The sequence below is a fragment of the Zonotrichia leucophrys genome, chromosome 4 (genome assembly GCF_028769735.1).
Source record: "Zonotrichia leucophrys gambelii isolate GWCS_2022_RI chromosome 4, RI_Zleu_2.0, whole genome shotgun sequence".
Classification (NCBI taxonomy): domain Eukaryota; kingdom Metazoa; phylum Chordata; class Aves; order Passeriformes; family Passerellidae; genus Zonotrichia; species Zonotrichia leucophrys.
Window position 1 is genome coordinate 69,864,483 of NC_088173.1, and position 26,718 is coordinate 69,891,200.

Here is a 26,718-nt window from a genome sequence, read left to right on the forward strand (position 1 = left end):
CCCCTTGAGCACAAACCTTTGTTATCATTCTTTCTTATTCTATTCTTAGCCAGCCTTCTGATGAAATCCTTTCTTCTATTCTTTTAGTATAGTTTTAATCTAATATATATAATTAAATAATAAATCAAGCCTTCTGAAACATGGAGTCAGATCCTCATCTCTTCCCTCATCCAAGAACCCTGTGAACACCATCACAGGAAATTCCCATGAAAAACAGGTGGAGTCCTTCTAGAGAAGAAACCTGAAACTGCACAAGTGCAGATTGCTCAGGATCCCAAAGGCATGATGATGATGATGATGATGATGATGATGTGTGTTTTTCTGTGTGTATCTACTGTGTCAGTCCCTCTCTGGTCAGCAGGGCTGGAACAGCAGCAGGGCAGTGTCTGTTTGTGCTGTGTCAGGCCCAGCAGGGTGACACCAGCACTGTCAGCACCTCTGGCTGGAGCTGAATGCCAGAGGGAAAGATGGAGCAGCTGGAAAGCAGCCCCAGGACAGGGCCTGTGCTGTTCCTGCTCTCTGCTGGGGATGAACCAGCTCCAGGGCTTGAGACAACAGGAGAACAAATCAGGGGGGCTGGGTGATCCCCCCAGTGCTTGGGTGGGGTTGGAGGGGATCTTAAATCCCATTTCATTCCAGGGACAACTTTCACTGTCCCAGATTGCTCCAACCTGGTCTTGGACACTTCCAGGGATGAAAGCATCAGATTGAGCAGGCAAAAGGAATTTATTGACTTAACAGAGAAGTCTTGAGAACTTGAAACAACCAAACACGGTCCTTGCCCTCCTTGAGCAGCACTTGGAGCTGTGTCCTGACTCCAGGGAAGGATGCTGAAAGTGGGAATGGCTGCCACTGCCAGAGGGCAGGGATGGATGGGAGATTGGGCAGGAATTCTTCCCTGTGAGGGTGGGCAGGCCCTGGCACAGGGTGCCCAGAGAAGCTGTGGCTGCCCCTGGATCCCTGGCAGTGTCCAAGGCCAGGTTGGATGGGGCTTGGAGCCACCTGGGATAGTGGGAGGTGTCCCTGCCATGGCAGAGGATAGAATGAGATGATCTTCAAGGTTCTTTCCCCCCAGATTCTGTAATTCTATGGGAAACCCTTCCCTGGAGCTCTCCAGCACAGCCCTGAGCTGCATCCCAGAGCTCTCCACCTCCCAGGATCCCAGAGCTCATCAGCTGCCCTGCTGGGAGTGGCATTGGCCACAGGTGGAGGGACACATCCCCAGGGACAGCTCAGTGTAATGCCACACCTGATTGCCAAAAGCTCTCTGTGCAAACCCGCGGGGTGCTCTCTGCTCTCGAGGCTCATTAACAAACACTAATGAGCTCTCAGCATCACACCCCTGTGCTAAGCAGCTTCCCCTGTTGGGAGGCTGGAACAGCCCTTCCCAAACCCTCTGGAGCCTCTGCCCAGCAGCAGCAGCATCTAAACCTGTCACTGCCATATTTTCTGGAAAAATCTCTTTGCCAGGATTTCTCTCCTGGGAAGCTGAGAAGCCTCAGAGAAAAAGGAAAACAACATTGTATCATTTGCTTCTCCTGTGTTTTGCTGCTTTGGAATGTGGTTGGAGATTGTTTAAGCAACAGGTGATTGTTTGATTGCTTTCATGTGAATTGTTTTTACCTTTTGGCCAGTCAGGGCCAAGCTGTGTTAAGGCTCTGGAAAGAATCACAAGTTTTCATTATTATATTTTTAGCCTTCTGTCTGTATCCTTTCTGTATTCTTTAGTATAGTTTAATATAGCATTTTTTATATATTATAGTGTCATAAAATAATAAATTAGCCTTCTGAGAGCATGGAGTCAGATTCATCATTCCTTTCTTTGTCTGGGAACCCCACAAATACAAGATAAACCCTCAAAGAATTCCCTGCTCCTGGCCTGCTCTGATGATGCTGCACAGCTTTTGTGGCAATCCTGCCCTTTTCAGTGCATCCAGGAGCGGTGTCATTCCTCCCATGGCTTTTCCATCTTGATAAAAGAGGTAAAACTCAGAAATTTTGGTTAATTTAACCCCAATATCCCAGTTATCACCTCAATGTCTCAATGCTGGGTGAGAAGCAGAGCCCCCAGCCCTGCTGAGCCCTGAGAAGCTGGAACAGGGGCTGAGACGTGTTGGGAAGGATGAAAGTTTGACAAGAAAGTCTCACAGATATGTGTGCTTAGCAGAAAAATTTTTGAATGTAGAATCTGAAGAAGGAATAGAGATGGAAGCAAGTTTTGATATAGAAGAAAAGAATTGCTGAGCCAGTCTTGCTGGATAACCAAGGAGGCAAAGGGTGTGTTAGTTAGAAGGGGTTTTTATGGCTCAGAGCAAAGGATAAACCCACCCCAAACAAGAAGATGTTTTTGCCAAGCAGAAAGAGAGCACAGGCAAACAAGTCAGCAAAGGGTGCAAGTAGAAAAAAAGTCTCAGAATTTTCCACTGCAAGAAAACTGAAAAACAACTTCTAGCTTAAACTGTAATGCACTGACTTTTAGTGATTGGAGAACAGTAACATGAATATGGTAATTACAGTAGTTATGATAGGCTAGAGATAAAAGTTAAGGTATAGATTGGTTCTACTGTATGAAGATGCTCAGCAAAAGAAAGTATAGAATGCATTGTGAGCAAAAGAAAAGTCTATAATGCATTGTGACCTAAACTCAGGGTCTGCAGGCCTGCCTGCAGCTGGAGCTGACAGCTGTAGGCACAGCTCTGTCACCCATGATCCTGGATACAATAAACTGCATTTTGGAGAACCCCACGAGTCCCTCATCCCTCATTCGGGCCCTTACAGAGATGGTGAGATGTCCCCAGCTTTGTGATCGCCTCTCCAAGCTCTGGGGATGCTCCGGGGGATGCTTGGCTGCCGTTGCCATGGAAACGTGTGCAGGAGGGGGATGCGAGAGCTGCTGCTGCCACCTCCTGGAGCAGCCGGGATGGCGAGGGGGGCCGGAGGAGCGCGGGTGAATCGGGGATGTCCCGGGGATGTCCCGGGCAGAGCTCAGCGCACACCCGGGCAGGGACATTGGGACCCAGCGGGGCCACGGGAGGCTGGCAGAATGTCAGCCTGAATCTGCAGGGTCCCCCAAAAATACACTAACAATTCCAATTAACGGCCATGATCCCAAATCATGGAGTCATTAAAGTTGGAAAAGCCCTCTGAGATCATCCAGTGTAATCATGAACCCAGCACTGCCAAGGACACCACTGACCGTGTCCCCAAGTGCCACATCCACACAATTCTAAAGTCCTTCAAGGGATGGGGACTCCACTATTGCCCTGGATGGAGTCCCTTCAACCCTTTCCGTGAAGAATTTTTCTGAAATATCCAATCTAAAGCTCCCCTGGCCCAGCCTGAGGCCGTTCCCTCTTCTCCTGTCCCTGTTCCCTGGCTGTCCCCTCCTGTCAGGAGCTGTGCAGAGCCACAAGGTCCCCCTGAGCCTCCTTTTCTCCAGGCTGAGCCCCTTCCCAGCCCCCTCAGCTCCTCCTGGTGCTCCAGACCCTTCCCCAGCCCCCAAAACCACCCCCAGCACTGGAGGTGCCCCAGCAGTGCCAGCTCAGTGCCCTGGTGCTGCTGCCACCCCAATGCTGGGACACACCAGGATCATGCTCATGTTGTATTTTGGGAGCTTTGGGCGCATCCAGTGCTGGACTGGCCTCCCTGGGAGCACCCTGCAGATCTGCTGAGCTCAGCCCCAGGATGGAGAGCGGCTCAGAGGTGGCTGCTGCAGCAAGAGCCCCCCTGTCAGAACCCAGGACATCCCTCTGGCTGCTCTGGAGGACTCCAGACCCTGGCAGGGGCTCAGACACCTTGGCACGGAGTCACAAACACCTGTGCCTTTGATCTTAGCCCATGGAAACAATTACCAACCTTGCATGAGGATTCACAAGCCACAAATAAGTAGAATAATAGTTTATCACAGGGTGAAATGTAGAATTTTGGAGGTTTTAGAATGGGGGTTCAGGAGGCAAGATGGAGGAATCGGGGTGTGTCCTGTCTTTCTTCTTCTTCTTCTTGTTCTCCATCTTCTGCTGTGATGGTGGCACTTTTGGATTGGTTTAGAGTAGAGACAAACTGTCTAACATAGGTGATAGGTATTGGAAAATTATTGTAAATAAAGTACAGATAGTTTTTAGTATAAAAGATAACATGGCCCAGAGGGTGTCAGTGTGCCAAACCCAACCTGCTGGACAGATCTCAGCAGGTCAGAAAAATAATGTTACAGATAACAGCAAATAAACAACTTGAAAACCAGAACAGAAGAATCCTGACTCCTTCTTTGGTTGCCAGGCTGGGAAAAAGGACTCTCTAACAAATCTCAGGGTCATCATGAGCACAGAGACCCCCGGGACACCCTCAAGGAGTTAATGCCACACTCAGTGCCCTGATGGAAGCGGCAGCAGGGAGAAAACGTGGCAGCACAGGGTGCAGATGGCAGAGGGTGGCTGGGAGCCTCCTCTGCCTGTGCGGAGGCACCACAGGGAGCGTGGGACGAGCTGGAGCTGCAGCTCAGCCTCGTTCCTCAGGGCTACAAACAAGAGCTGCAGCTTCGCATCCATCCCATCACCTTCCCTTCCCTTCCCTTCCCTTCCCTTCCCTTCCCTTCCCTTCCCTTCCCTTCCCTTCCCTTCCCTTCCCTTCCCTTCCCTTCCCTTCCCTTCCCTTCCCTTCCCTCCCTCCCTCCCTCCCTCCCTTCCCTCCTTCCCTTCCCTTCCCTTCCCTTCCTCCCTTCCCTCTCCCTCCCTCCCTTCCCTTCCCATCCCATCCCATCCCATCCCATCCCATCCCATCCCATGGATCCCAGGTGTGGGGTTTTATCCCAGTTGCCCCAAAACCAGGCCCAGGCAGCAGCTGATGCCACTCTTTGTTCCACCTTGTCCCCAGGGATAGAAAATGTCATGTTTGATGGATGCAGAGAGATCATAAATGTTCTTCATAAAATGTTCTTCTGTCTTCAGGGCAGGAAGGAGACATTTCCCCCTCCTTTGTTTTACTTTTTCTTTTGTATCAAAGAAGATGAAAAGAATTAAAGTGCCATCCCTGCAGTGCTGCAGGCACAAGACTTCCCTGGGTATCAGGTTTTTTATTTTTCAGGGATCCCTGCAGCCACAGATTGGTATTAATGATCTGGATTTGCTTTTGGGGTTAAAAAGAAAGAAATCAGCGAATGCAGAACGTGGCTGTTCCTGTGCAGAGGGGAATACTGCAGCTTTGTAATTCACTGCCATCTTGTGATATTTAACATTTTCCTCAAATGATGAACATGAATTAGAACAGAACCCCAAACAAGGAAAAAAACCCCCAAATCTGTTCCTAGTATCCATAGTTACAGAGGAAACTCAGACCCCGAGGGTGATGGGTAGTTCTTTTCTATCACAAAGAAATAAAATGAAAAGTTGTGACATTTTGTTGCTTTTATTTTTTAACCTGTAAATTCTTTGCATAAACTCCATTATTCCACCAGACAAGAAGCTGGAGTTTTCCTTGATGAGATCTCACCTTGTGTGCTCTGTAGACAAAGGTTTTCAATATCTTTTTAATTTTTTTTTTGCCCTTTGCCTTTGGGTGGAATGGCAAAATTAGGACAAGTTTGCTCCAATGAGCTCATTGTAATAATAATAATAATAATAATAATAATAATAATAATAATAATAATAGCAATAATAGAATAATTTTTATTACTATATTTATTAGCCTATATAAAAATATTATATAAATATAATACAATAATAATTTTATCATTGCATTTATTAGTAGATATAGAATTATTATTGTTATTGTTATTATTACTACTACTATGAGCTTATTGGAGCAAACTTGTCCTAATTTTGCCATTCCACCCAAAGGCAAAGGGCAGGGGAAAAAAAAGATATTGGAGTATAATAATAATAATAATAATAATAATAATACAAGCTCACTGGCGCAAACTTGTCCTAATTTTGCCATTCCACTAAAAAGCAAAGGGCAGGGAAAAAATACTGGAAATTTTATATTATTATTATTATTATTATTATTATTATTATTATTATTATTATTATTATTATTATTTCCTCCTTCCATGTACAATCAGAGTACCTGGGAGTCCTGTGCTACTTCAGAGGGAAAACATGCTGCATAAAGCATGGAAAAGTTTAACACAAAATGGGGATTTTTTTGGAAAGTCAGATAATGGGGGAAGTTCAACCTTTTTAAAACTGATGAACGTAGATTGGACAAATCAGCAAAAAGCAAAATATGACCCCAATTCTGTCTCTTGCAGGAGAGGCAATGGGAGGAGCTGCCCTTGCCCATGGCTGATTTTGATGAGTGATTTGCACATGGATCATCCCAAAGTGGGGAGCCCAAAATGTGCTGGTCAGAATTTTGCTGTATTTACCATTTTCCCAGTGTTTTGCTGCTCTGTATTTGGTGCTGACTGTGCCAGGCTGGCAGGGCTTGGCCCCAGCTGAGTCCCACAGAAGCACAGGCTCATCCCAGGGAACGGGATAAGGAGGGAATTGGGGGTAAAGTGAGAAAAGTCATGGCTTGATAGCACTGAATGATGGAAGGGTTTGGAAGAGACCTTAAATCCCATCCAGTGCCACCCCAACCATGGGCAGGGACACCTCCCACTGTCCCAGGCTGCTCCAAGCCACATCCAACCTGGCCTTGGGCATTCCAGGGATCCAGGGGCAGCCCCAGCTGCTCTGGGCACCCTGTGCCAGGGCTCAGCACCCTCACAGGGCAGGATTTCTCCCCAGTATCCCAAACTCTGTCAGTTTAGGTCCATTCCCTGTGTCCTGTCCCTCCATCCCTTGTCCCCAGTCCCTCTCCAGCTCTCCTGGAGCCTCAGGCCCTGGAAGGCTGGAGGGAGATGAAGTTTAGCACCCAAACCTGGGGTTTATTAGGAGAGGAGAGCACCCCCTGCTTGCTCCACCTCTCCTCCAGTGTGGAGAGCCTGGTTCAAACATGGCTTAAAGAAAGAGGCCATGAAGGTATTCAGCTAAGGGAAAAGCAGCCTTTCCCAGGCTTGATCCTGTAAATAATTAAGGTTCTCAGCCACCTTTTATATAAACAACAAGATTCTCAGACCGTTTCCTCAAAAACAAGCAATATTCTGTCCTTGGCTGCTCCGGGAACAGATGGCCATTCTGAGAACAGATATAAAGGTTTTGAGACTTTTCATATCATGGTGAGAACACTGATCTTGGTTTCAGTAAACTAACTTCAGGTACTGTAAACAAAAGGAGGAGCTGAAGTTTTCTCTACAGCCTATCGAGAGCTCAGGTTTTGCAATATGCATGAAGTGAATTAACACTGTTATAAAAAGTGCCTGGTTGATCAATAAATCAGAGTCAGATGCTGAACCAACAAAGGTGGGTCGCTCCCTTCACTTCAACACTCCAGCACCCTCAGCCACCAATCCTCACCCAGGACATTGGGGACAACTCCCAAGTGAGCCAGGACACCCAGGGGTGTCCCTGTCCCAGTGCCAGCAGGGAGGGAACAACTCTCTTCCCATCTGGTGTCTCTCTGGGATATTATTGAAGATGGAGGGAGAGACCCAACTTCCTTGTTCAGCATCTGACTCCGGTTTATTCATCAATCAGTCACTTTTTATAACCGTGTTAATTAAGTTCATGCATATTGCAAAATCTGAGCTCACAATAGGTCAGAGATAACACACCAACTTCTCCTTATGTTTCCAATACCAAGATTTGGATTCTCAAAATTATTTTTGCTTTCCCAAAACAGCCAAAGATAGAATATCTACTTGTTATGAGAAAGCTGCCTGAGAACTCTGGTATGCAAGGTTCTCAAGGCCTTCATGTTTGTCACTTTTACTTTTAATTAAAAACAACCTGAGAACCTCTGCTGTTTACAGAAACCGGCTGTGAGAACCTGTCCCCCACAGCTGCCTTCCAAGCCATCCCTGAAAAAATCTCCAACAGGATATATTAAACTTGTGCTCTGAATTCAGCCAGTGAAGTCATTTTGGGGACACAGCCCTGAATTCTTCCCCCTCCACTTCCACAGACACAGACTGAAAGAGCAGCTTAGATTTGAACTGCCTCATTTATAACCCATCCCAACAAATGGCCTGAAGCAATTGTGTTCCAGACTTTCAGCTGGGACTCCTGGGACTTGGGATGTGAATTCCTAGAAAACACCAAAACATTCCTTTAACAGAAAGCAGAGCTGCAGTTTTTAGTGGTGGCTGTTCCCCAGGGTCAGAGCACCAACAACACCCAGCTGTCCTCAGCTCCTGCAGCCACTCAGGAATCTCACAGAGGTGCAACAATTCCTTGAAGGCACACCAGAGCTTGTTCCACAGGAGTTTTCAGCAGAGATAGAAACCCCACTCGTGTTTTTTGTTACCTATTTTCTCCTGGCTCATGTAAATCCTCACAATTCACATGCAGCAGAGCACCCCCAAAATGAGAGGAAAATGAGTTTTCCTGAGTGCTGGGTGAAAAGAACAGGAATGGAAATGGAGGGAGAGGATGAGGAGGGCAGAGCAGCTGCTGGCAGAGCTCACAGTCATGTCCTGCCCGTTTCTAACAAACCTTTCAAACCTCTGCAATTCTTTCAATATCGTCAATTTTATTACAAGAACAGTTTAAGACAGAACAAAAAATAATGGCAAACCCAAATATTTTTTAAAAATTTAATGTGCAATCCTTAAGAAAGAGACTTTACAAGTGTCAAATGTTAAATAACCTCTTTTCTGGCTGTGGTTGCAGAGCACTCAGGATGTGCTGATCTTTCACAGCACGTGGTGCCGGTGGAACTCCACTCTCCTGCACTCTGACACCCAGCAGCAGTGCAGAGATGAAAAGGAAATGTTTCCTTCCATTGTTTTATTGCTGTCTCATCCCACTGATAAGGTGGCTTTTAGTCTGCACAAGTTACCTCTAAATTTGGCAGGGACAAAACCTCTTGTCCTCCCCAGTTACTGTTCATCCACATAAATTCTGCTGACTTCAGAAAGGAGAATAAATGAATGATTGAAAAAAATATTTTTATGCAGGAAATACACTGACCCATACAATTAACACATTAATAATCATCAACTTGGAACATTAATTGCATGACTCAGAGTGCCTGAAGTTTTTATTTAAAAGCCCCCAGACCTGCAGCACACAGAGGCCAAATGGGTGGGGGTGTCTGAGGCCTTCAGACACTCTGAGCTGGCTCTGACTTCAAAGGATGAATCACCAGGATCTGGTTGGTATCAGCAGCACTGGCCTGCACAATAAATAAATAAATGAGCCCACTCAGCCCTTCCCTGGAGGGGTTTCTGTCTCTTGGCCACGGGGAAATGATGCAGCTTGTCTGCAAGCAAACTTCTCATGTTACATAAACCAAGGAAAACATATTTGTATAGCAAAGGGTTCCTGAAATAGCCCCTGGAATTTTGAACAGAGCATCCATTCTTTCCAGGGTTTCAGGATGTATTTCAGCAAGAACAAAGACACACTTTTTGTATTTTGTTTTTTTTACTCTTTTCTTCCAATCTGGGTAAAGCAGCAAATGCTGTGTCCACCACAAAGTTAAACAGCTCCACAGTGCAGAGCAAGCCTGGAGAATCCTGAATGCAAACAACCCCAAATAATTTGATACAGACATCAGAATCTGCAAACAACAATAAATTTGTTTATAGCAACATGAGACTGGCTGCCAGGGGATAAATTACTGATCTTGTTGGCTACAGGTGCACCAGTGTTTGAGCTCCTGGCCAGCCTCTTGTACAATCAATTTTTACCATTTAACAGCAGTTCTAACAGAAGGAAAAGCAAAACCTTTTAGTTTGCAGCTGGTGCTTCAGAAGAGCATCATCCTACCTTCAGGCACCCCCAACGGCCCTGGGAACTTCTCATTTGCCTTTAATTATGTGCTTTACTCATTAAGAGCTTCAACTCCTGCAGAGTGTGTGTCTCAGGCCAGGGTGGGAGCCACAGCTCTGCTGTCAGGCTGCAGGTTGATGAGGGAGTTGCTGGCCTGGGCCAGCTCTGCAATGGACACTCGGCCTCGCTGCCTGATGTACTGGGCCACGGCTGCCATCTCCTCTGCTGTGATGTAGATGAACTTTCCCCGGTCATCAATCACACCTGCAGGGCAAACACAGCACTGAGAGGCTCCCCTCACCTCCCCAGGCATCACTCACTGCCTTGGGAGGGGGTGTTCCAGCTGCTGAGGCAACAGGAACATCCCATTCAGCTGCCTAGGCCAGGCAGGATTTTATTTTCTGGCCACTGCTGGGAGCTGGAAGAGCAGCCCAGAGCCCTGGGAATGCTCCTCTTGCACCAAGGAACACATCCTGGCACTGGGAACAGCTGGCTGGGAGCTCCACAGCAGCTGCTCCAGGGATCCCAGAGTGTCCTGAGCTGGATGGGACTCACCAGGATCACTGATCCAGCTCCTGGTCCTGCACAGACACCCCAAAAATCCCTGAGCATCCCTGGGAGTGTGGTGTTGTAGTGTGTGGTTTGAGTTTTTTGTATTGCTCCCCCATTTTACGTATTGAATCCCCCCTTTTATATGAAATGGTTCTGCCCTTCCCAGTTTTCCCGCCACACGCCCGGCTGCAGTGTGGTCCAGACTCTCCTGGAGCTTTGGCTGATTTGGGGTAGTGCCCATTCCCTGGGGAGCCTGGGCAGTGCCCAGCACCCTCTGGGGAAAGAACCTTCCCTGATCTCCATAAATCCCCCTGACCCAGCTCCAGCCATTCCCTGGGTCCTGTCCCTGTCACAGAGAGCAGAGCTCAGAGCTGCCCCTGCGGATGAAGCTGCAGAATTTGATGAATCTCCCCTCACGCCAAGTGCCCTGAGCTGCTCCTCACATGGATTCCTCTCCACACCCTTCCCCATCCCAACCCTGTTTTTCTGGTGCTCATGCTCCCAGCTCAGAGCTGGTGGAGAAAGGCAGAGCAGGAGGGTCCTTGTGGGGCCCAGCTCAGCTTTTCCAGCTTCCCCTCTGAAGGGAATGCAGCTCAGTTCCCATATTCCTGTGGCTCCAGCCAGACTGAGAACAGAGCTCTGGTTTTATGTATTCCCCTGAGGCAGAGCCTCCCTGCCCTTGGACAGCACATATCCTTCTCCCTGCGTTCCGAGCATCTTTAGGGCATTTGAAAGGGTTTCCACAGCTTGGAAACCACCCCAAACCATCCCAGTGACCCTCTCAAATTCACATTTCAGAAGGCCCCATTTGGCTGCTCACCAACACCAAAAGGCCTTCAGCAGATGGGTAAATAACTAAAATATAAAATATAAATCTAGCTAGCAGGTCCTACTAGATCCTTAGAACTAGATCCTTATAAATAGATTAAACTAGATAGATTAAACTTATAAAACTATATCCTACTAGATCCTTATAAATAAAATATAAAATATAAAAACCCATTTGCAGCTGGCTGCTCAGCAACTCCAAAAGGCCTTCAGCAGATGGGTAGGAAAAAAAAAAAAATCTAGCTATCAGATCCTACTAGATCCTTAGAACTAGATTCTTATAAATAGATTAAATTAGATAGATTAAACTTATAGATAAAAATATAAATAGATGAAATATATATATAAATTATTAAATTTAAATAATTAAAAATTAAAACATATAGATTAAAGTTATAAATAGATTAAGACTAGATAGATTAAAATAGATTAAACTTCTAAAACTAGATCCTATTAGATCCTTATAAATAAAATAAATATAAAATATAAAAACCCATTTGCAGCTGACTGCTCAGCAAGCCCAAAAGGCCTTCAGCAGATGGGTAAATAACTAAAATATAAATATCTAGCTATCAAGTCCTACTAGATCCTTAGAACTAGATCCTTATAAATAGATTAAACTAGATAGATTAAAATAGATTAAACTTATAAAATTAGATCCTACTAGATCCTTATAAATAAAATATAAAAACCCATTTGCAGCTGGCTGCTCATCAACACCAAAAGGCCTTCACAGATGGGTAAATAAATAAAATATAAAACATAAATCTAGCTATCAGGTCTTACTATACTAGATCCTTAGAACTAGATCCTTATAAATAGATTAAACTAGACAAACTTAGATTAAATATATAGATTTAATAGTTTAAATTTACATTTAAATTATTAAAATTAAAAATATATAGATTAAAATTATAAATTATAAAACTAGATAGATTAAAATACATTAAACTTATAGATTAAAGTATAAATACATTAAATATATATTAAAATTATTAATTTTAAAGTATTAATATATATTCAAATTATAAACAGATTAAACTAGATTAAACTTTTAAAACTAGATCCTACTAGATCCTTATAAATAAAATATAAAATATAAAAACCCATTTGCAGCTGGCTGCTCAGCAAGCCCAAAAGGCCTTCAGCAGATGGGTAAATAACTAAAATATAAAATATAAATCTAGCTATCAAGTCCTACTAGATCCTTAGAACTAGATCCTTATAAATAGATTAAACTAGATACATTAAAATAGATTAAATTTATAAAACTAGATCCTAATAAATAAAATATAAAAACCCATTTGCAGCTGGCTGCTCAGCAAGCCCAAAAGGCCTTCAGCAGACGGGTAAATAAATAAAATATAAATATCTAGCTATCAAGTCCTACTAGATCCTCAGAAGGGGAATGGCACTGGAATTCTGTCTCTGCCCCAGGAAGGATTTTCTGCACCAGCAGCCACAGAAGATCCCCTCTGTGCTTTGGCTGTCACCTGTCAGGGTGCCATCTGCCATCAGGTCCTGGATTCTGTTAATTGCATCCTGTGCAGAAGAGAAAAAGGAGTAACAGACTGATCAGAAGGGAAGCAAAAACCATTTCACACGTTCAGATCAACTCCAGAGGTTTATTTACCTTGAAATCCCTCAGGGTTAAGGAATTCAGTACTCCCACACAGAGAGATGGAATCAGCCCTTTGGTCTTAGAGGGGTGATTTTCTTTTGTATTTTGGGACGTTCCAGTTAAATTCCCTACCTCTTAAAAGAGATTTTTATTGCCATTACTTGGCTGTTTCAAGGAGCAGGGGGTTACAGGAATCTTCCCATGGAAAGGCTGTGCAGAGCCATGAAGTTCCATGCAGCACTGAGGTCCTTCTCCAAGGTCCTTGCTCAAAAATTCCCTATTTTTTGTATCTTTTCCTGCTCCTTTTAGGAGCAAACCTCTCCTAGCAACCCAAAGCAACAACTTGTTGAATTTATGGCTGGGTTTACTCCACAGTTACTCCAAGCATGCAGTTCCACTGCACATTAACTGTTGGTTTCTACACCTCTGCCTCTCTTTCTTGTTGTTATATGACTGCAGAAGGCAATTATAATTTAGATTTTAACTAGATAAATTCCTATAATAACCCACAACATTTAAATAGAGTTCTGGTTTAAGAGGGAGACAAAATTTAGCAAAATTAGTATTTCCACCGCAAAAGTCAAGTTTTGTTTGTTTTTTTTTACCTGTGTTCTTAAACCCAGATGTGAAGCCATGTCCTCCAGCTGGATAACTTTTGTTTTCTGTGGAAACAAACAAGAGTTAAGCTGATGAATGAGAAAGCTGGGATTTTTTTATTTTTTTCCATTCCAATAAAAAAATGCATTAACCAGACGAAGCAGAACCTGTTCCTTGGAGTAACTTTTCCTAGTAAGCACTTTCCTGTGATGAAAAACTCTGAGGTTACCTAAAGCAGGGAGCTCTGTGGAAAGACTGAGTGCTCTGACCCACATCTGCCAGCCTTGATTGATCCTGGACTTTTCCTCACACTGGGATGAGCACAAGGACTCTGCTCCTGCACCTCCTGAGTTTCTCAGCTTCTCCCTTAAATTTCCAGAGTGTTTTATCAACATCCCTTTATTCTTTCAGGGATGTTTCAAAGCACCTTTTAAAACATCACTGGTGTGTATCAGCACTTCCATAAAAGCCAGGCAAGACTGGCAGCATGAAGTGCTTTAGTTCTGTTTTACTGATGCCATGTGTTTTAATGCCATAATAATCTTCCTAAGCAAGCCAACACCTTATTAAAATTGTCAGTGCTGGAAGTGCACATTGTCATTTTGCTTTCTGACAGATTTTTCCTGCAGCTTTTCTCAGTCAAGGCACAGCCACCACTGCTCCCATCTGGTTTTGTGCTTCTCTGTAGCTCCAGAGAAAACACCTGCAGGGCTTGTCTGCAGCTACCTGGGTCCTGTTTTCTTCTCTGCCAAAGTTTTAGGAACTCATCTGTTTAGCTGCAAAAGGATGCAGTGTTTGTAAGGAGCTTGGGAAAGACAAAAGTGTTGGAAAGCTCAGTTAATATTCAGGTTTACATTCCTAAAATCCATTTATGTACAGCCACAGGAGCTGCATCTCCAGTAACAAATTAAAATACTTCAAACAATGAAATCCTTTGTTTCTGGTCTTGAGAGCACACTGGGAGGCCACTGAAGAAATCAAGAGAGGCTGAAATAGATGAATCTTTTTCATTAATGAAACCAGACCCAAAAGGAAGGCACACACAGATTTAGCAGCTGTGAAGTTTGATGCAGCCAAGCTAGAGAACTGAATACCATGGACTGAACACATGGAACTGGAACCAGTCCATGGAATTCAGTTCTCAGAGCTGGGAACTGCCAACATTCGTCACATCTTCTTTTAAAGGGACTGGGGGGGGGTGGTGCAAAGGCACATCAACAGGAGAAACAGGACTTAAACCTTCCCTTAAAGATATTTCCCTCAATGACCAAGTTTAGTGGAAGTTTTCCAAGACAGGTCCTGCTGGGAATGAGAGCCCAAGGGGGTGGGGTGAGGGTGCACCCCCCACACTCTGGAATACAACAATTGAGGTCCCAAGGGAATAAAACACTTCTCCACATGCATCATGTTCTAGAGACAGGCTTAGCAACAAAAAAAAAAAAAATCCATATTTTCCTGAATTAATTTCATTTTAGGAGTGATGCTGCTGCTGTCCTCAGCAAGAGGCTGCATTTTGCTCCCAACACCCTTAAGAATAAAGCACAGGGTGAGCAATCTCCAGTCAATGATACCAGCATAAGAAATTATTCAGCAGAAGAGCTAAATTCAATTTTACTTAAAAAAAAAAGCCAATTCCTCTTAATTTATACATTTTTTTCCTGACAGCTACGAGCAGCTCAGCACTGCTTCCTGTCAATGGCTTCTGTGAACAGAACAGAAATACATAATCTATACACTAAGCACAATCTCAAGATTAAAGAAAAATATTTAAAACTTGAGAAAGAAAGCAATGCCCCAGTTCTGCAGCTCAGCTCTGCAGAGGAAATCAGGTGTCGAATATTCAGACTTGGGTTTCCAGCCCAACTTTAATTTCTCTGACGTCAAGATGAAGTGACTGATAGAGAATTTTGTGCTGAAACACTCAACTGGGAGTTTGTGACTAATCTGGTCCATCCACCACAACCCCAGGGCCAATGGGCAGAGTCTGTGTCATCCCCTGGAAAGCTCCCAGTGCTTGTGGAAGATCCCAAGGGACACTGGAATTTCCTTTTTTGACCTACAGCAGAGTTTTGCAGGGCTCTGCTCTGAGCTCCTGTCCAGAACTTCCAAAGGACTCCCCAAGGAGAATTATCCATGAGGCAAATCTCTAACTCCAGGAGATAAATCTGCTGTAAATTCACGGTTTTGCTGGGATAATGGACGTGCAAAATGTGAGATTTTGGGATATAAATTGGTCAGCAGCTCACTGAGTATCAAGTGATACAGCAGCAAGTGATTTGTTTGCTGGAGAAGCCTTTCACCCAGGTCACACATCCTGATAGTTCAGATTCCAGTAAAAGAACAAAGGGATTCATTAGGAAAAAAGATTTGCATGCCAGTGTTGGAGTGAGAGGAGAAAAATGCATCTGACCTTTGATACAGCAATTTGCCCTCACAGATCAAAAGCACACATGAGCACAGCCCAGGTTTTAAACACCCAGCCACACAATGGGAGGGAAGGGAGACTGACACACCCTGGTTAAAACAAGGCAGCTGCTTCTCAAAGTGCTCTCCTGAACATTAAAAAACCATGTAGGATAGAAAAAAACTGAAGGAATCACAAGAAAAGTTGGGATTGAGCTTTCCAGTGCCAGTGTTGGAGGCTCAAAAACACCCTCCAGGTACAGCAGCAATCCTTCCTGTTTTTAAAATGCTTTTAAATCAGTGGCTGATGCTCACAAACAAAAAATCCCAAATGCCCCAAAAAATCCCAATCCACAGCAAACATTGCTTCCACAAACTCTGAGGGAGATCCACCAGGCCACATCCTGCCCCAAAAGCCAGGATCCAGCTGGAATTAAATTATTTTAGATAATTGTGTTTGTGCTGGTTCAGTAAATAACAATTACCGAAGGGATCACTTTTGTTACTTGTTGAATATTTAAATAAATGAAAGAGGAAGTAAAGATTGTGACAGAAGGTATTTCACACCATCTAAGGAGAAAAACCAAAGGCACCTTACCTTGACATATTCCAGGAATTCCATGAGAAAGCTGCGAGACTGGAGACAGCAAGGAAAACAATTTTAATTTTGGATTTATAAGCATTAAATGCATCAAAAACTTCTGAGTATAAATACTTTAAAAGTTTTTAAATTGCATAATTCTTTAGTTTTAACTACACACATTGAGATATTGAACTGGGAAGAAAAATAATCTAGATTTAATCTTCACAAGGGATTTCTGACAGGTATTTTTTGAGACAATGCGGCTCAGGTACAATTCAAGTACTTCATGAGCATTAAATGCATCAAAAACTTGCTGAGGAAAAATACTATAAAAGTGTTCAGATTGCATAATTCCTAAATTTTAACTACACACACTGAGATATTGAACTGGGAAGAAAAGTAATCTAGATTTAATCTTTACAAGGGGCTCAGGTACAATTCAAGTACTTCATGAGCATTAAATGCATCAAAAACTTGCTGAGGAAAAATACTATAGAAGTCTTTAGATTGCATAATTCTTTAGTTTTAGCTACACACACTGAGATATTGAACTGGGAAGTAAAATAATCTAGATTTAATCTTCACAAGGGATTTCTGACAGGTATTTTCGAGACAATGTGGCTCAGGTACAATTTAAGTATTTAATGAGCATTAAATGCATCAAAAACATGCTAAAGATAAATACTATAAAAGTGTTTAAATTGCATAATTCCCAAGTTTTAGCTACACACATTGAGATATTGAAGTGGGAAGTAAAATAATCTAGATTTAATCTTCACAAGGGATTTCTGACAGGTATTTTTTCAGAAAGAATATGGCTCAGGTATAATTTAAATATTTCATGAGAATTAAATGCATCAAAAACTTGCTGAGGAAAAAAACTATAAAAGTGTTCAGGTTGCATAATTCTTTAGTTTTATTTACACACACTGAGATATTGAAGTGGGAAGAAAAATAATCTAAATTATTATTTATTTATAATTTATATAATATATATATATTATATTTATTTATAATAATAAATATTATTATTATTTATTATTATAAATTTAATCTTCACAAGGGATTTCTGACAGGTATTTTTTCAGAAAGAATATGGCTCAGGTACAATTTAAATATTTCCCAAAAGGTTATCATACAATTTTTTTATTCTTCACATCATAAATAGCCTGAAATAACCACATCTGGGTGAGTTTAAGCATCATTAAATCCCACACCCAGGACATTCTGTGCAGAGGAAAAGCCAGAGTGACTCAGGAGCTGCAGCTGGGGAGGCTCAGGCATTTCAGAGCCCTGCACCTGAAATGCAGCGAGCAGAGCAATGCAAACACTGTGCATTGCAGCTGAAAGGAGATCAGGTTACTCTGGAACCACGGGAATCAATCAGCCTTAATTAACTGGTGAGCTCTGGAGGCAGGAGGTGATTTCCAGCAGAGCCAGCTTTGCCAACAGGACACTGAAATGCTTCAGAACCTCAGGCACCACGAGGCCAGGCTGGCTGCTTCATTTCCTTCTCATTTCTGCTGCCTCCAAGTAACTCTGTACTCTGTTATTACTTCTGAATGTGACTTTTAAATCACCTGCAATTCAAGTTCTAGCTCCCCTAACACCCCTACTAAAATTATCTCAGGTTAAGATGCAGGCATCTCAAACTCCTTTAGGTGAGGAACCTAAAACCTTCTCTGTTCTGACATCAGGCATCTCAAACTGTTTTTGGTGAGGAACCTAAAACCTTCTCTGTTCTGACATCAGGCATCTCAAACTGTTTTTGGTGAGGAACCTAAAACCTTCTCTCTTCTGACATCAGGAATCTCAAACTGTTTTTAGTGAGGAATCTAAAACCTTCTCTGTTCTGACGTCAGGAATCTCAAACTCTTTTAGGTGAGGAAGCTAAAACCTCTGTTCTGACATCAGGCATCTCAAACTGTTTTTGGTGAGGAACCTAAAACCTTCTCTGTTCTGACATCAGGCATCTCAAACTGTTTTTAGTGAGGAATCTAAACCTTCTCTGTTCTGACATCAGGCATCTCAAACTCTTTTAGGTGAGGAACCCTAAAATCTTCTTTCTTCTGGCATGGAGAGAGATAATTTCTCCTCGACAGGCAGCTGTAGGAACATGGACAATCACCACATTCCAGCCTGAAGGGTGTTTAAAGTGGAACACAGCAATATTTAGGGATAATCTCATCTCCTAACAGGACAGGGACAGATTTTTGAAGGAATTGTCAATGGAAGTGTGTATTTTTTGCTGCTCACTGCAATTCCCCATCAGCAGACAGAACTTTTGCTGTTAATCCTGGTGTGATGCAGGAATTTTTCTTGATGGGAAGGGATCCATCCAGGGAACCTGTAATGAGTCAGTGGTGCTTGACACTGGGCACAATCTGCTGTGCTCAAAGCCACTCTCGGTCACACTAAAGCAAATCCATTTAATTCCAGAGTCCCTTCAGCAGAGCAGCAAATGCACACATGGCCCTGAAATAAATCCTTCCCCAGAAATGCACTGGACAGCTCAAATTGGCAGCTGCAACCCAAGAGCAACTGCAGGATGTGAGAGCAAATAAATTGTGTGTAACAGGTTTTCAGCAGACAAAACGAGAATTCTGCCTCTCACAACAGCAAAACTTTTTCAGGTTTGCTGTGATTTTATATCAAATATCACATTTCAGCCACCATCCCCAGCAGCTCTGCAGGCAGCCACAGGAGCAGCAGTGTGGGTTTGTCCTGAATATTCCCTTATCAGAAGAGCTTGGTTTTTAATTTGATTTCACAGCAGCTCTCTTGGTGTAGAAAATCAAGCCAAACCCAAATAATTGCCCCCTAGGTCTGTGGGCACTTTCAAACTCCAAATTCAGCTTTACTGGCTCAGTCTCTGTGGGTGAGGCAGAGCTGCTGACAGTGAGGGATAATCTGAATTCCAGGATGAGTTTTATTGCAGTTCTTAGACACAAGGAGGACAGGACTCATTTCCAGCAAGTTCTCTCAGAACTCAAATCCCCTGTAGGGGCCTGCTATGAGGAACAGCAGCATTCCCCAGGAAATATTCCAGGGTTAACCCGTGCCACAGACACAATTCAGCTGTCACAAGCAAAAACCTTTGGCTGACTCCTACTTTTCATTTCATTTTGCACAAGACAGAATGCAGCAAGTCTGACAGGAGAGGGGGAACTGCAGAACCAGCCTGACATACCTGCTCCTCTGTCATTGACTCTTCAACCCCTTCCTCTTCAACCACAAAACTCTCCTTCAGCTTCAGGTACTCTTCATATTCTCTCTTCTCCTCCTCTTCCTTTGCCTTCCTTTTTTCCTCTTCCTGGGCAGAAAAGACGACAAGTGGTCAAGTTTGCTTTTTCCCAAATCAGGGTTGAAGTGAAGCAGCATCTTCCTTCTCTGCAGCCAGCACACAAAAAGTTTTAAAAATGAGTTTAAGCCGTCCCTTGATGGCATAACCAATTTCAAAAGCCACTCCTGAGGCAGTGACCACCTCACAGCCAGGGCTGGTTCTCAGCAGAGCTGACAGAAAACCTCTTAAATAGCAACCTGCCTGCTTCATTTGCATCCATCTGCTCTGCTCACAGGAAGTCCCTGCCCCTCCCTGCTCTCTGATGCAATATTCACATTTTTGGTCGAAGCAGAACCAGCCCCAGGTCTGCTCTGCCACTGCAGGACAATGGGAGAGCTCACAAGGATTACACTGGTGGAAAGTTTCAGGTAAAATCAAGGTTTCAAGGAAAATCTTGTGAAAACTTTGTTCCCACATGGATAATATAAAAAATGAAATAATATCTAAATTATTTAATGTAAAGTGTTTTAGGCACAGGAGGCAAGGCATGATTGCATTAACAAAGTAAAGGTTTTACTTTTACTTTACTTTTTGTTTGTTAATCAAAAGCCTTGGGCTTTTAGTAATCTGAAATAAAAAAAACTTCATGGCCTGCCCTGAAATAAATATTAAAGCTTTAAAGGCCACAAGAAAGCTGAATCTCTCTGCACTTTGATGCCACTTTCACATTTTTGGTTCCTGGCCCCAGGTCTGCTCTGCCACTGCAGGACACTGGGAGAGCTCACCAGGATTACACTGGGACAGAGAAACTGTGGAAGTTTCAGCTAAAATCAAGTTTACAAGGAAAATCTTATGAAAACTTCCTTCCTACATGGATAATATAGAAAATGAAATAATATATAAATTATTACACAAAGTATTTCAGGCACAGGAGGTGATTGTATTAACAATCTGTATTAAAGCTTTAAAGTCCGCTGGGAGTGCTCACAAGGATTGCACTGGTGGAGAGAAGCTCTAAAAGTCTCAAGTAAAATCAAGTTTTCAAGGAAAATCTCCTTCTTATAAAAACTTCCTTCCTACATGGATAATATATAAAATGAAATAATATCTAAATTATTATACTAAGTATTTTAGGCACAGGAGGTGACTGCATTAACAAAAGGAGTTTTTTACTTTTACTTTTTGTTTTTTGAACAAAAGCCTTGGGCTTTTAGTTATCTGCAAGAAAAAAACTTCATGGCCTGCCCTGAAATAAATAATAAAGCTTTAAAGGCCACAGGAAAGCTGAATCTCTCTGCACTTTGATGCCACTTTCACATTTTTGGTTCCTGGCCCCAGGTCTGCTCTGCCACTGCAGGACACTGGGAGAGCTCACAAGGATTACACTGGTGGAAAGTTTCAGGTAAAATCAAGTTTTCAAGGAAAATATTATGAAAACTTTGTTCCTACATGGATAATATATAAAATTAAATAATATCTAAATTATTTAATGTAAAGTGTTTTAGGCACAGGAGGCAAGGCATGATTGTATTAACAAAGTAAAGGTTTTACTTTTACTTTTTGTTTGTTAATCAAAAGCCTTGGGCTTTTAGTTATCTGAAATAAAAAAACTTCATGGCCTGCCCTGAAATAAATATTAAAGCTTTAAAGGCCACAGTAAAGCTGAATCTCTCTGCACTTTGATGCCACATTCACATTTTTGGTTCCTGGCCCCAGGTCTGCTCTGCCACTGCAGGACACTGGGAGAGCTCACAAGGATTACACTGGGACAGAGAAACTGTGGAAGTTTCAGCTAAAATCAACTTTACAAGGAAAATCTTATGAAAACTTCCTTCCTAATAATATAGAAAATGAAATAATATGTAAATTATTACACAAAGTATTTCAGGCACAGGAGGTGATTGTATTAACAATCTGTATTAAAGCTTTAAAGTCCACTGGGAGTGCTCACAAGGATTGCACTGGTGGAGAGAAGCTCTAAAAGTCTCAAGTAAAATCAAGTTTTCAGGGAAAACCTCCTTCTTATAAAAAATTTCTTCCTACATGGATAATATATAAAATTAAATAATATCTAAATTATTATACTAAGTATTTTAGGCACAAGGGTGATTGTATTAACAAAAGGAGTTTTTTACTTTTACTTTTTGTTTGTTGAACAAAAGCCTTGGGCTTTTAGTTATCTGAAATAAAAAAACTTCATGGCCTGCCCTGAAATAAATATTAAAGCTTTAAAGGCCACAAGAAAGCTGAATCTCTCTGCACTTTGATGCCACTTTCACATTTTTGGTTCCTGGACCCAAATCCAATTTTCAAGGAAAATCACTTTATTATGAAAAATTTCTTCCTACATGGATAATCTATAAAATTAAATAATATAAATTCTATATAAAGTGTTTTAGGCACTCCTTTTGTATTAACAAAAGGAGTTTTTTATATGCTGGTTTGTTAAACAAAAGCTTCAGGCTTTTTGGAAATGAAAAAACTTCATGGCCTGTCCTGAAATAAATATTAAAACCTTCAAGGCCACAATAAAGTTTTCTGGAGTTTTCTGGGCCAGAAAAGTGCAAGCCCAGCATCAGTAAGGAGCTGGAATGTAAATATAATTTTAAAAAATTTAAAAAAATTTAAAAAAAAGAAAAAAAAGAGACAGGAACAGGTCATTCAGTATACAGAAAATTTATCCATATTAAAAAAAGATGTCTTTTAGTTAAAAACAAAGAGTGTTTGGTCCTGCTTTTAATTAAATATATAAAAAATTATTATAATATATAAATAGAATTTATATATAAAACACATAGGTTTATTTTTATATACATATAAAATTATAAATATAAACTTACATACAAATATAAATAAATAAATTTTCTAAATGCTTGCCATGCTACATCTTGGACATTGATGTGGGAATTGCTTCCTTAAGGAGCTGGAATGTAAATATTTGTTCAATTTAAAAAAATAACAGGGAACAGGTCATTCAGTATATGGAAAATATATCCATATTTAAAAAAGATGTATTTTGATGAAAAACAAAGTATTTGGTCCTGTTTTAATTTAAATATATAAAAAATTATTCTATTATATAAATAGAATATATAAAACATATAAAATAGTTTTATTTTTATATAAATATATAAAATATACAAAAATATATAGATATAAAAATATATAAATAGAATAAATATATAAAACAAAATAGCTTTATTTTTATGCAATATAATAAATTATATATATAAATAATATAAAATATATAAAATGTATAAAAAATAAAATAATATCTAAAACATAAAATAGTTTTATTTTTATATAAAAATACAAAATATATAAAGAATAAAAATGTATAGATATAAAAATATATAAAGATATATAAAATATGTATAAAATAGATAAACACTGAATTAATATATCATTCAAAAATCAATATATAATTCAAAACTAAAAATAGTTTTATTTTTATATAAAATAAAATATAAGTTTTTTATATAAATATATAAAAGTATATAATATATATATAAAAATAGAAATAGAAAAAAAATAAATAAATAGATGTAAAAAAAAATATTACATCAAATTCCCAGAAAGTCAGCAGAAAGAATCCTGCCAACATCTAAGAATGAGAAAAACAGGACTGAAAGGATCTTGCTGTAATTGCACAGCCAAATCCATTTTTTAAAAAACTGCTATCTCATGAAAAATCTACATTTCTGAGGAAGCTCTTGAGATACAACCAGATCATTTTTGGGTCATTCATCACCACAACAATGAATCCAATGGCAGATTTTTTCCCTTCCATGCACTCCAGATGCCAAAAACAACACAACCACATTTCATCTGGAAGCAACAGCAATTGTTCTTTTCTTGTAAGCGCATTAAATTTAATCTTGATCCTGGAAAGGCAAGAATAATGTTCTTCCCTTGGTTTATTAGACAGGTTGTAATTCAGCAATGAATTTGAAATGAGGAAAAAGCAAAAAAAAAAAACCAATCACAAAGCCTCAAAATTGCTTTGGTAAATAATTTCTAGAAAAAAAAAAGGAAATATCAGAAGACACTGAGAGCAACAACAACTAAAACACATTTTCCTGCTTCTGGAAGGTCTAAAAAATGAGCAAGGCTCCTTCCTGCGCTCCTTCCCCACCTGAAAAACAGCACCTTGCATTTTTTGGAATTATCCCAGAACACTCAGCCACCAGCCCCTCTTTTGCCAACTTGATTTTGTTTTCCAGATGCTGAATTTTGCTCAGCAGAGCATTTCCAGGTGCTCTGAGCCACTGCTTTGGCAGCCCTCAAAGCTTCCTGGTGCTCGTAGCTTTCTCCAGAATATTCAAATATTTCCAGCTGCCTTTTTTTCCCATCTAAAAATTAAAAATTCATGAAGATCCTCACATGCTTTACAACCTAAATTCACCTATGATTCAATCTGCAGGTAAAAAAAAGAAGGATTTATCCAAATTGCAGCTAAACCCCTCAGAGCAAGAGGAGAGATGAATTTGCACAAATGCCTGGGAGAAGCAAGGTGGAGACTGAGCAGGATGGCACTGTCAGGATGGCTGGGAGTATTTATTTAGAATATTTCTATTTATTTTAGAAGATTTATTTATATTTATTTAGAATATTCATATTTATTCAGAAGATTTAGATGTATTTATTTAGAACATTTATATTTATTTATTTATTTAGAATATTCATATTTATTGAGAATATTTATATTGATTTAGAACATTTCTATTTATTTTGAATATTTTTTTGTTTGATCATCTCTCTAACCCTCTTCTCTCTCACGTGCTCATGGAGCAGCCGTGTGGGAGCTGCAGGGTCAAATTTAGGCAGCAGAATTCCCACTAAAATGAAAGTGTGTCCATACAAATAACCCAGAAACACGGCCAGCCCCTCAGGGTCTCCTCACAAACTGAGGCCAGGATTTTGTACCAACCACAGAGGAACTGGTTCCATTCACCTTCAGACCCACATTTTGGCACTCAGGTTCCTTTTGAGCTCAAACCCCCCTTTTTAACCCCACATTTGGAAACTCAGGTTCCTCCTGAGCTCAAATCCACCCTTCAAACCCCACATTTGGACACTCAGGTTCCTCCTGAGCTCAAATCCACCTTTCAAACCCCACATTTTTGGCACTCAGGTCCCTTCTGAGCTCAAACCCAACATTTGGGCACTCAGGTCCCTTCTAAGCTCAAATTCACCCTTCAAACCCCACTTTTTTTGGCACTCATGTCCCTTCTGAGCCCAAACCCCACATTTTGTCACTGAGGTTCCTTCTGAGCTCAAATCCACCTTTCAAACCCCCCATTTTGGGCACTCAGGTCCCTTTTGAGCCCAAATCCCACATTTTTGGCACTCAGGTTCCTTTTGAACTCAAACCCACCTTTCAAATCCTATGTTTTTGGTACTCAGGTCCCTTCTGAGCTCAAACCCCACATTTGGGCACTCAGGTTCCTTTTGAGCTCAAATCCTCCTTTTTCAAACCCCACATTTTTGGCACTCAGGTCCCTTCTGAGCTCAAACCCCACATTTTTGGCACTCAGGTCCCTTCTGAGCCCAAACCCCACATTTGGGCACTCAGGTCCATTCTAAGCTCAAATTCACCTTTCAAACCCCACATTTTTGGTACTCAGGTCCCTTCTGAGCTCAAATGCTCCTTTCAAACCCCACATTTTTGGGCACTCAGGTTCCTTTTGAGCTCAAACCCCACATTTGGGAACTCAGATTCCTCCTGAGCTCAAATCCACTTTTCAAACCCCACATTTGGGCACTCAGGTTCTTTCTAAGCTCAAATCCACCCTTCAAACCCCACTTTTTTTGGCACTCATGTCCCTTCTGAGCTCAAACCCCACATTTTTGGCACCCAGGTCCCTGCTGAGCTCGTGGCTCAGGGCACAGTGGCTGGGCCACCCCCCAGCCATGGGTGGGGTGCTGGGGAAACCCCAGCAGATGGAAATGTGGTAAATGCAGATGCTCATCTTCAGCTGCTTTTATTTTTTTGGGTTTTTTTGTTTTTTTTTTTTTTTGGTCTCTCTCCTCACCCATCTAAATGTTACCCAGACCCCAAACCCTGGGCACTGAGATCAAAACCTTGAAAACTTCATTGTCCTTTCTGTAGCTTCAATTTTACTTGTATGGTTTCTTTTACTTGTAAATTCCTTATTCCTGTATTAAATGATTCCTTGTCCAGATTTCTTTTTTGATTAGTTTAATCCACTGCACGTGAAGAACAAACTATCCCACTTTGACCACATTTTTATTGAACAAATAAATAAATAAATGAGTCACTCAAACCTTTGTTTTCTGTTCTTTTTCCCACCCAGTCCCCTCAAGGACCTGGATGTGCTGTGAGGCTCCTTTCACCCTCTGTTTGCCCCTTAATAATCCCAGGGATTAATTCCAAAATTTGGAATATTTTTATCCCAAAATCTCTCTGAGGCTCCCAGCTGGAAGCACACATTGATTTTTTGGGATCACAGATTGCTCAAGATGATCCTTGGGTGAAGAAAACTTCACTGGCACTAAGGAAAGCAGATCAAGCACTCTTCAGGCACACCTGCTCCCTGTCCCTCCTTTATTTATGGCTGTTTTCTCAATTTTTAGGATGAGGAAAAGCATCCTGAGTGTTTAGAGGGCCATGGATCAAAGAATCCCTCCTTGTACAACTTTTTGCATTGTCAGGGCAGGTTCTGCAGAAATAATCCCAGGGATTATTTCCAAAATTTGGAATATTTTTATCCCAAAATCTCTCTGAGGCTCCCAGCTGGAAGCACACATTGATTTTTTGGGATCACAGATTGCTCAGGATGCTGCTTGGGTGGACAAAACCTCACTGGTGGTGAGGAAAGCAGAGCAAACACTTTTCAAGCATCACCTGCTTTTTGTCATTCCTTTCTTTGTGGCTGTTTCCTGAATTTTTAGGATGACAGAAAAGCATCCTGAGTGTTTAGATCAAAGAATCCATCCTTGTAGAGAATTCAGTTTTTGTATTGTCAGGGCAGGTTCTGCAGGGAGCCAAAAGTGACTTTTGAGAAGAATTTGGCAC

The 26,718-nt window shown here is 41.5% G+C and overlaps 1 protein-coding gene and 1 long non-coding RNA gene across 2 annotated transcripts in view; one reads left to right on the plus strand and one right to left on the minus strand.

Moving 5' to 3' along the window:
- Nucleotides 1–8,543: 8,543 nt before the first annotated feature.
- DDRGK1 (DDRGK domain containing 1) overlaps nucleotides 8,544–26,718 on the minus strand; it is a 54,967-nt gene continuing 36,792 nt past the window's right edge. The window contains exons 5-9 of the mRNA XM_064712030.1: nucleotides 19,587–19,709; nucleotides 16,412–16,450; nucleotides 13,419–13,475; nucleotides 12,686–12,734; nucleotides 8,544–10,076 (exon numbers count right to left, since the gene is read on the minus strand). Of these exons, the coding sequence (XP_064568100.1) occupies nucleotides 9,904–10,076; nucleotides 12,686–12,734; nucleotides 13,419–13,475; nucleotides 16,412–16,450; nucleotides 19,587–19,709 (441 nt within the window). The 3' untranslated portion in view covers nucleotides 8,544–9,903. The remainder of the gene's footprint in view (nucleotides 10,077–12,685; nucleotides 12,735–13,418; nucleotides 13,476–16,411; nucleotides 16,451–19,586; nucleotides 19,710–26,718) is intronic.
- Nucleotides 19,979–21,459, plus strand: LOC135447215 (uncharacterized). Its single transcript, XR_010440023.1, has 3 exons — nucleotides 19,979–20,107; nucleotides 21,018–21,081; nucleotides 21,396–21,459. It is a non-coding gene; the product is annotated as an uncharacterized LOC135447215 (long non-coding RNA).